The sequence below is a fragment of the Muntiacus reevesi genome, chromosome 13 (assembly GCF_963930625.1).
Source record: "Muntiacus reevesi chromosome 13, mMunRee1.1, whole genome shotgun sequence".
NCBI classification, from domain to species: Eukaryota; Metazoa; Chordata; class Mammalia; order Artiodactyla; family Cervidae; genus Muntiacus; species Muntiacus reevesi.
The window spans coordinates 36948167-36959427 of NC_089261.1; the positions used below are offsets into that span (position 1 = coordinate 36948167).

The 11261-nt window shown below is 36.4% G+C and overlaps 1 protein-coding gene across 4 annotated transcripts in view; it reads left to right on the forward strand.

The window, feature by feature from the left end:
• The window catches only part of BLTP1 (bridge-like lipid transfer protein family member 1), a 215994-nt gene extending 204949 nt beyond the window's left edge, over window positions 1-11045 (forward strand). For all 4 annotated transcript variants that reach the window (XM_065903724.1, XM_065903726.1, XM_065903727.1 and 1 more), the window contains 4 exons: window positions 1428-1622; window positions 2043-2177; window positions 8457-8622; window positions 10316-11045. In XM_065903724.1, coding sequence (XP_065759796.1) covers window positions 1428-1622; window positions 2043-2177; window positions 8457-8622; window positions 10316-10532 — 713 coding nt within the window. In that variant the 3' untranslated portion in view covers window positions 10533-11045. The remainder of the gene's footprint in view (window positions 1-1427; window positions 1623-2042; window positions 2178-8456; window positions 8623-10315) is intronic.
• The last annotated feature ends 216 nt before the right edge of the window (window positions 11046-11261 follow it).

The window sequence follows — 11261 nt, forward strand, 5'->3', positions numbered from 1 at the left end:
TTCAATGTAATGAAACATTCAAAATAAAATTGGTTTAAATAAGTGAAATTAAGTTTATTATAATTTGAAAAGATATTTTTAAACTAATGTTCATAATTGGAGGTTTGGGAAAGTTATTACACAACTAAATAACAATAACACAAAGTTCAGATGGCTGGAATAAAATGAAACTAAATATTAGTATTCCAGTGAAGTCGTAAGTTGAATAAAGAGTGCTTTTGATGAATTTTTCATTTGATTAGATTCACTGGTCTTGCAGTAATGCAGTCATGAAAATTCTTATTCTGTGGTTGTTTTTCTGTTACAGTTTAGAGTACTGCTTTTCATCAATTCATCTGTATTGAAAAGCTGACTAAACTGAGACATCTTAAGACTTGAATGTTTTGCTTAAAAATGACTTCTTTTCAGAGTGGAAAAGATGGCTTGGGCCTCGTGGAAAATAGTTGCTATGCCCTGGTAAACCTAAGGGTCAAAGACTGTTAAAAATGTTCTGAGAACAAAGGAGGATAAGGAAGTAAATTAGAAAATTCTGCATGTATTGATTATTCTACCTTCTAAATAAGACACTTTGGGGGAAGGAGTTGTTTTGAACTGGGATACTTTGGAGGGCTGTTAGCATACTGAATTGCTACCTGTGTAACTAGAAAATGCTAATTTTTGTAAGACAACTCTGATGTTACCATAGCACATATGTTGGGGAAACTCAGGACTTATACCTACTCCCAAGATGAGGGTTGTATTTAATCATACCTTATAAGAGAAAATTATTTGACCTATGAAAAACTTTGAGCTTAATAAAGCTCTTAAATTCAGATATGATTTCAATTGAGAATAATATTCAAAGTTTAAGAAACAAAAAATGTATTGAATTTATCCAAAACCATGTTATAAAATCTTCAATTTTGAGAATAGTGACAGGTGTATTCTTTACAGTCTGAGCCACCAAGGAAGTCCATTTGTGTATGGATGTATATATAAATACATGTGTCCATATTTATATCTGGGGGCTTCCCAGGTGACGCTAGTGGTAAAGAATCTGCCTGCCAGTGCAGGGGATGCCAGAGACTCAGGTGCAATCCCTGGGTCAGGAAAAACCCCTGGAGTAGGAAATGGCACCCCATTCCAGTATTCTTGCCTGGAAAATTTCATGGACAGAGGAGCCTGGTGGGCTACAGTCCATGGGGTAGCAAAGAGTCAGACACATATGCCGGACCGAGCACATGACATGTGATTGAGCACAGCTCACATATTTTATCTATATGGTATATAACCAGTCTCAAAGCCAAAGCTTTAATATGCCTCTTCTTTAAAAAGTCTTCATTTTCCATCTTTTGAAATGATAAAAGTTCTGTATATCAGTGTCATGACAGCTATATGCTTATCAGTATCTATTAATTTGATTCTTACTGTCTTTATCATGCTTCTAGAGCTAAACCTGCTTCGTAATGTTGATGCTAATAACACTGAGAATAGCACAACAGTGAAGAATTCTAGTTTGCTCAGCGGATTTAGAGGAGGTTCTAGCTACAATCATGAAACAGAGACAATCTTTGCACTACCAAGAATGCAGCTTGACTTTAAATCCATTCATGTTCAAGAACCACAAGAACCTTCATTACAGGGTATGTGGAAAACAACCTATAGTTTCTAAAGTTAACTAAGAAAATTCTACAGGATCTTCAAGGTTCCTTTTTTCCCCAAAGATTATTTTTGTTTTATAATGAAACTGATTTTCTGGCTTAAACTGATTTATATTCTTACCAGCTATATGACATCTGGCAAAAAATGTACTCCATTTGCACCTCTTCCTCAAATGGAGCTAACAGAACTTCATTAGGTTTTTATGAGGACTAAATAACATATACTTCTATAGTGCTCATAAATTATCATCATCATCCTATAAATCACATACAGAAACTACTGGTTTCTCTATAGTTGCATTTAAGTGGATGCCTTTACATGGACCCATGTAAATCCTTTGTTAATGGGAAAAGGGACTTATTTCAACAATCTTTTAATATAGAAGAACTCTGCCATTGCAGATGCCAGCCTGAAGCCAAAGGTAGAATGCAGTGTGGTGACAGAGTTCACTGACCACATCTGTGTGACGATGGATGCTGAGCTCATCATGTTTCTTCATGATTTAGTGTCAGCTTATCTTAAAGAAAAAGAAAAAGGTGGGTAACATAGTTGGTTTTTTTCACTACCATTTACATGAATTTGACCCAGACTTGCCCGTGAGTGTCCATGAGTCTGGTGGAGTCGTGGGTCGGTGGTGGCCTGCTGCAGGGTTGGAGGCACTGAGTATAGCAGCACATGCATGGGACTTCTTGAAGGAGGTCAACATTATCTTCATTGGTCCATCAAAACCAGACCCAGCTTCCCCCTCAGTCAGTCTCTCCCATCAGGAAGCTTGCAAAAGCCTCTTATCCTTCTCCATCAGAGGGTAAATAGGCTGAAGGCCACAATCACAGAAAACTAACCAATCTGATCACATGAACCACAGCCTTATCTAACTCAGCAAAACTATGAGCCATGCTATATAGGGCCATACAGGACAGATAGGTCATGGTGGAGAGTTCTGACAAAACGTGGTCCACTGGAGGAAGGAATGGCAAACCACTTCAGTATTCTTGCCTTGAGAACCCCATGGACAGTATGAAAAGGCAAAAAGGTACGACATTGAAAGATGAACTCCCCAGGTTGGTAGGTGCCCAATATGCTACTGGAGATCACTGGAGAAATAACTCCAGAAAGAATGGAGAGACAGAACCAAAGCAAAAACAACATCTATTGTAGATGTGACTGGTGATAGAAGTAAAGTCCAATGCTGTACAATGCAAAATTGCATAGAAACCTGGAATATTGAAAGAAAAGGGAAAGTAAAGTTGCTCAGCTGTGTCCGACTCTTTGCGACCCCATGGACTGTAGCCAACCAGGCTTCTCAGTCCATGGGATTTTCCAAGCAAGAGTACTGGAGTGGATTGCCATTTAGGTCCATGAATCAAGCCAAATTGGAAGTGGTCAAACAGGAGATGGCAAGAGTGAACATTGACATTTTAGGAATCAGCAAACTAAAATGAACTGGAATGGGTGAATTTAACTCATGCCATTATATCTACTACTGTGGGCAAGAATCCCTTAGAAGAAATGGAGTATCCATCATAGTCAACAAAAGAGTCCAAAATGCAGTACTTGGATGCAACCTCAAAAATGACAGAATCATCTCTGTTCATTTCCAAGGCAAACCATCACAGTAATCCAATCTGTGCCCCGACCAGAAATGCTGAAGAAGCTAAAGTTGAACAGTTCTATGAAGACCTACAAGACCTTCTAGAACTAACATCTAAAAAAGGTGTCCTTTTATTATAGGGGACCGGAATGCAAAATTAGGAAGTCAAGAAATAGCTGGAATAACAGGCAAATTTGGCCTTGGAGTACAGAATGAAGCAGGACAAAGGCTAATAGAGTTTTGCCAAGAGAACGCACTGGTCATAGCAAACATCCTCTTCCAAAAACACCAGAGAAGACTCTACACATGGACATCACCAGAATGTCAATGCCGAAATCAAACTGATTATATTCTTTGCAGGCAAAGATGGAGGAGCTCTATACAGTCAGCAAAGACAAGACCGGGAGCTGACTGTGGCTCAGATCATGAACTCCTTATTGCCAAACTCAGACTTAAATTGAAGAAAGTAGGGAAAACCACTAGACCACTCAGGTATGATCTAAATCAAATCCATTATGATTATACAGTGGAAGTGACAAATAGATTCAAGGGATTAGATCTGATAGAGTGCCTGAAGAACTATGGACGGAGGTTCGTGACATCGTAGAGGAGGCAGGGATCAAGACCATCCCCAAAAAAAGGAAATGCAAAAAGGCAAAATGGTTGTCTGACGAGGCCTTACAAATAGCCTTGTCAAATACAAAATAGAAGAGAAGCTAGGGGCAAAGGAAAAAAGTAAAGATACCCATTTGAATGCAGGGTTCCAAAGAATAGCAAGGAGAGATACGAAAGCCTTCCTCAGTGATCAATGCAAAGAAACAGACGAAAACAACAGAATGGGAAAGACTTGAGATCTCTTCAAGAAAATTAGCGATACCAAGGGAACATTTAATGCAAAGATGAGCATAATAAATGACAGAAATGGTACAGACCTAACAGAAGCAGAAGATATGAAGAAGAGGTGGCAAGAATACACAGAAGAACTGTACAAAAAAGATCTTCACGACCCAGATAACCACGATGGTGTGATCACTCACCTAGATCAGGCATCCTGGAATATGAAGTCAAGTGGGCCTTAGGAAGCATCACTATGAACAAATCTAGTGGAGGTGATGGAATTTCAGTTGAGCTATTTCAAATCCTAAAAGATGATGCTGTAAAAGTGCTGGACTCAATATGCCAGCAAATTTGAAAAACTCAGCAGTGGCCACAGAACTGGAAAAGGTCCGTTTTCATTCCAATCCCAAAGAAAGGCAATACCAAAGAATGCTCAAACTACCACACAATTGCACTCATCTCACACGCTAGCAGAGTAATGCTCAAAATTCTCCAAGCCAGGCTTCAAAAGTACGTGAACCATGAAATTTCACAAATTCAAGCTGGATTTAGAAAAGGCAGAGGAACCAGAGATCAAGTTACCAACATCCGCTGGACCATCTAAAAAGTGAGACAGTTCCAGAAAAACTTCTACTTCTGCTTTATTGACTATGCCAAAGCTTTCGACTGTGTGGATCACAACAAACTGCAGAAATTCTTCAAGAGATGGGAATACCAGACCACCTGACCTGCCTCCTGAGAAATCTGTATGCAGGTCAAGAAGCAACAGTTGGAACCGGACATGGAACAACAGACTGGTGCAAAATCAAGATGGAGTATGTCAAGGCTTTATATTGTCACCCTGCTTATTTAACTTACATGCAGAGTACATCATGAGAAACGCTGGGCTGGGTGAAGCACAAGCTGGAATCAGGATTGCCAGGAAAAATATCAATAACCTCAGATATGCAGATGACACCACCCTTAATGGCAGAAAGTGAAACTAAAGAGCCTCTTGAAGAAAGTGAAACAGGAGAGTGAAAAAGTTGGCTTAAAACTCAACATTCAGAAAACTAAGAGCATGGCATCCCGTCCCATCACTTCATAGCAAATAGATGGGGAAACAGTGACAGACTTTATGTTGGGGGTCTCCAAAACCATTGCAGTTGGTGACTACAGCCATGAAATTACATGAAATTAAAAGACGCTTGCTCCTTGGAGGAAAAGTTATGACCAACCTAGACAGTATATTACAAAGCAGAGACATTACTTTGTAAACAATGGTCCATCTAGATAAATCTATGGTTTTTCCAGTAGTCATATATGGATGTGAGAGTTGGACTATAAAGAAAGCTGAGCACTGAAGAATTGATGCTTTTGAACTGTGGCATTGGAGAAGACTCTTGAGAGTTCCTTGGACTGCAAGGAGATCCAAGCAGTCCATCCTAAAGGAAATCAGTCCTGAATATTCATTGGAAGGACTGATGCTGAGGCTGAAACTCCAATACTTTGGCCATCTGATGTGAAGAACTGACTCATTGGAAAAGACCCTGATGCTGGGAAAGGTTAAAGGTGGGAGAAGGGGATGACAGAGGATGAGATGGTTGGATGGCATAACCGACCAGAGAAGATGAGTTTGAGTAAATTCTGGGAGTTGGTGATGGCCAGGGAGGCCTGGATTGCTGTAGTGTATGGGGTCGCAGAGAGTCGGCCACAACTGAGTGACTGAACTGAACTGAACTGATATGAATTTTTATAGTCTAGTGATAAAATGAGTGGAATGTGTCTCCTTCCTCTTTTTAGTTACAAATATCAATAAATATGTATTAAGACTGTTTAATAGGCTTTCTGAGTATCTGCTAGGTATATGGCATTCTTTCCTAACTATACCTCAAAGTGAATGCTGTTTTATACTTTATAAAATGTTTCCATATATATCATGTATATTATCATATCTGGTAAGATATTCTCACAAAGTTGGAAAAGAAAACCTCTTTGAAGAAATATTGCTAGTCAAAATGAAATGACTAGAGAGCCAACTACACTACATAATAAAGTTAGCGAGTTATATACATAATTGGGAACATTGAATTAAAGAAGATAAATCTGTTTGTAATGCACAGAACATTATTTTTATAGATAAATTCAGTTTGGTTCAGTTGCTTAGTCGTGTCCGACTCTTTGCAACCCCATGAACCACAGCACGCCAGGCCTCCCTGTCCATCACCAACTCCCAGAATCCACCCAAACCCATGTCCATTGAGTCGGTGATGCCATCCAACCATCTTATCCTCTGTCGTCCCCTTCTCCTCCTGCCCTCAATCTTTCCCAGTATCAGAGTCTTTTCCAATGAGTCAGCTCTTCTTCTCAGGTGGTCAAAGTATTGGAGTTTCAGCTTCGACATCAGTCCTTCCAATGAACACCCAGGACTGATCTCCTTTAGGGTGGACTGGTTGGATCTCCTTACTTAGCCCTTAGTAGTGGTATCTTGTTTTTATGAGTAAAATAACATTGGTTTCCTTGCTGGAATCTTTAATGTTTGCCCACTAAGAAACATATGGTCACCCTAATATCCATGTGCAACTGACTGAATATATTAAAATGTGTCCATACAATGAAATAAAACACTCTGTAGCTGTTTAAAAGAATGAGATAGTTTGAAATGTCATGAAATGGAATGCTCTCCAAATACATTGTCTTTATTCTAAAATATTTAATGTACAGCTATATATGAATATACAATGCTAAAACATGTGCTTTTAAAAAATGCTTGCAATAGATGAAATTTGTTCAGGTCACCCTGTAATACTGCTTCATTTTTTTCAAGAAGATAGAAGTATAAAATTTATCTTGAAGATATTTCAAAATAGTCTCACGATGAAATGTGTGAGTGAAGAAGATACAGATTATCAAAAGACCACATGAAAAGAGTGCAAAAGTAGCATACTTAAATTGAATTGCTCTTCCATTACTATTTAATCTAGATGTACCAAAAATTCAGGGAGAATGAAATCAATAATATGGCTGAGAGAAATTTATGAGATATTTCAGGTAAAATGATTGCAAGTATATAACAGAAAATATTATATATAATATACATAGATACACATATTCTTGCCTGGAGAATTCCATGGACAGAGGAGCCTGGTAGGCTACAGTCCATGGGGTCGCAAAGAGCCAGACACGACTGAGCGACCAAGCGCAACATCCATAGATCCAGTCTTCAGATAGAGCAACAGCATATACCAGACACTGTTTATCCTCCTGTTCTTCTCTCTGCCTTAATATTTAAACCTCATGCAGAGAAACAGATTCTAAAGTTCTGTGAAGTTCAATATTATTTTAGGATACCTAAATATGAATGCCTGCCAGATTTCTTTCCCTCAGAAATTATGTGGAACCTTTGTCATTTTATGAAATACTATATTTGTCTTCCATAAACTGTATTTCTTTTCAAAAGTGTATTTTTTATAGAAATTGTTGTAAGAACTTATTTCAGTAAGAAAGATGAAACATTTGATTATTGAAATTACAATAACAAAATTATTACCTATGGGGATTTTAATTATAAATAAAAATATTTTAATAGATTTAAGTATGTTTTGCTTTTAAAAAATCAAGTTGTTTTGGCCAAAATAAATATAAACATGCCTTAGAAAATTCTTAACAGCATGTTTGAGCAGAATCAACATATTTCCAGAGCATCAAGATTAATTATGTTACTGTATCCACCACAATAAACAAAAGCAGAGCAACAGAACAGCAATAACTGGAGACATCTGTATTCTGATGTGGTGTGATAGTACAGCTTCATTCCTAGATTAATTCCCAATCAATATATTATCACACTGCTAATTAACAGTTATAACCGGAGGTACATATATATCATATTTTAAAATTTGTGCCCTATAGACATCATATTGTATTTATTAAAGATCATATGTAAGCTACCTTTGTCTCCAATTTTATTTTAAATATATCTTTTATGAAGTCTTCATTTTCCATAAAGCATTTGAGTACTCAACTATGAAGAGTGAAAAAAACTGCTTACCTAAAAAACTCCTAAGTTACTACCACTGTTCAAATGTCTGTGTGTGTGTGTGTGTATGTATATATAGCCATTAACATGAAAAACCCATCGAGTTATACACTTGAAATGAGTGAATTTTATCTCAATAGAGCTATTTAAAATAACTTTGATATTGTCTTTCTCCAAGAAATACCAAAAATTGGCACTTATCTATGGCTTATTTTAAAATACTACTTTTTAAGAAATGTAACTAAATGAGGCTTTGGCCAGTTCACAAGTAAAAATAGAGCCAATTACTTTGTTCATGTAGTGATTTAAAATAAATTTGTAAGATACACCTTACGTATTTGCAATATTAACATGTCATTTTCATTATAGCTATTTTTCCACCTCGGATTTTATCTACTCGACCAGGACAGAAAAGTCCAGTTATCATTCATGACGAAAATTCCTCTGACAAAGACAGAGAAGACAGCATCACTTACACTACTGTGGACTGGAGAGATTTTATGTGCAAAACGTGGCATCTAGAACCCACTCTTAGGTAAATAATGGGTGTATATTTTTACCTATTTTCTATGAGATATTATGAGAAAAAGGTTATAAATAATTCAGTAGGTTAAATGTGGCTTACCAACAAATATTTTCATGTTAATCACTTATAACATCTACAGCGGCCGACGTTTTGCTTTTCTGATGTGGTGTGACAGCACAGCTTCATTCCTAGAATAATTCCCAATCAATATATTATCACACTGCTAATTAACAGTTATAACCAGAGCTACATAATACATAGCATATTTTGTGTTAGTTATCTGTATTTTAATAGAATTTGTGGTAACCAAATAAAAGCACTTTGGTATTAATAAGAGAAATATTAACAGTGTCAATACTCAGGAGCAATATTAAGATACTGCAAAGGTCCTAGTGCAAAAAGCTAGTATATATAAATCTCAAATATAGTGAAATTGACTATCTTTTAATTTAAAATGAGAATAAAAAGTTAAATTTGCCATAAACATTTATTTTTCTTCTTTAGAAAACTATCAAGAGACTAGTTAAGTTATATGATATAGTAGTGGAGAATGTGGTTAAAAAGCTGTGCTCTAAGCCCAGCTATATAGCATAGTGGCTGAGTGACCTGGGCCAAAGGATCTAACTGTCATAGCTGCCTCATGTGAAAATTTTGGAAAACGGTATTACCTACCTTATACGAGGTTGTTACAATGGTTAAATGAATTAACTAATGCAAAATGCTTGTAACTATTATAGTTTTAGCAGACTAATGATTAATACCCTCTTTTTTCCTAAGTTCAGGACCAATTGAAATAGTGAGAGGCAGCTAGAAATCAAAATGACAGCTTTAATACTGATAAAGCTGATAACACAGAATGTCGTTTCGTGTCAGGCAACAATGCTCTGTTACAAAGTCCAGGTCTGGACTTACCTGCAGGGTCTCAATGATACCGCGCTCAGGGGGACTGGGGGTTGGGGGCAGAGGGATGCTCGAGTTGTGCATCAGCAGACCTGCTTTCCCACCTAGTTCAGGCAGCCATAAACAGTCTTGAGCTAACTATTTGGGGACCTGTTCTTGAAAAATCTTTGGCATGGAAGAACAGTTTAAGACAAATGGCTCCTAAAGAGTAGGTGGTGAGGAGGGTACTTAGTTACCCTACTCATTTCCTCTGTTAACTTGCCGAGTAGATAAACCATCAGTAAGGGGGCAGAGAAAGACCAAGAGTTTTTCATTAATGCTGTTCTTCTATATGGAAGGAAATATGGTTCTTCTTCAAAGATGTTTAGCACATAGCAAACAGTAAATTTTAGTCTTTTTTCCCCCAGTTTTATTGAAGTGTAATTGAGAAAATAGATACTTTAAGGGTATAACATCATAAATGGATATACATGTACATCATGAAAGGATTTTTCCCCCACCGCCATCAAGTTAATCTTTGAGTGAAACAGGTGTCCTTTAAAGGTTTTATGAAAACCACATAACTTGAGGCCTAAAATAAATTAATCACAATGAAATACACTAAACTCCATTGCTGTGTAGGCTCACACATTTTTTGAGTGCTGTTATAGTGAATCTAGGAATTGTAGGTTAGAGGATCAGTTTTATCTATTGAAAATATTTTTCTTGAGCATACTTTGGAGGCTTAGTGATGTTCCTGAACCTACCTTCAGGACTGTGCTAGGACGCCATACTTAATAATAATGATTTATAATTATTTTAGATTAATTTCTTGGACTGGAAGAAAAATTGATCCAGTAGGCGTTGATTATATTCTTCAAAAATTGGGCTTTCATCATGCCAGGACGACTATTCCTAAATGGCTTCAAAGAGGAGTCATGGATCCACTGGACAAGGTTCTGTCAGTTCTTATTAAAAAACTCGGTACTGCACTACAGGATGAAAAGGAAAAGAAAGGAAAAGACAAAGAAGAACACTAAAAAAGTAACTTAATCTGTGAACAAACTTTGATTCTGTCCGTTAAGCTTTATTACACTGGAGTGTTGGGGGTGGGTGGGTTGTATAATAAAATTATTTTAAATATAACTTTAAAAAATTTAATTTTGTGGCCATTATATTAAGTTTGTAACTTAACCTGTTTATTCTAGTTCAACCATTCTGTACACAGTGAAGTATTGCATGATAATGTAAATTTTGTGAAAAACTAGATTAAAATATACAAATCTGTTCAGTAAGGTTTATAATTAAATATTATGTGCAATATGATTCCTGCATCTTTAAAATATTTTCAGAATAACTGTGAATTTCCTTTATTATTGGCCATAACTTTAGAAAAAATCTTGTTGATACTGTGAGAGGTTTTTTTTTTGGACATTAATTGCTTTTTCTTTTTTATTTTAAACATAGACTTGTATAAATACTTATTGTATATAGTTTGAGTAACTGTGATATGAATAAATACCACTAAAGTATTGTTTGTAACTATTGTAATAAAGTCACAATAATTGATTTCAGTCTAGTTGTTTGAGATTTTTCTTCCTTTTATAGTTTATTTTTACAATTAATAGATGCCCCTCCTGTGTCAGTTACTGTGTCAGTTAATTATTTCATATAAAATAATTAATACTTAAAAAAATTAGCTCTGGGAGAGGCATAGCAGAGGTTTCAGAAATACTAGGTATTGTCCTATTAAGCTACTGGTGAGTACA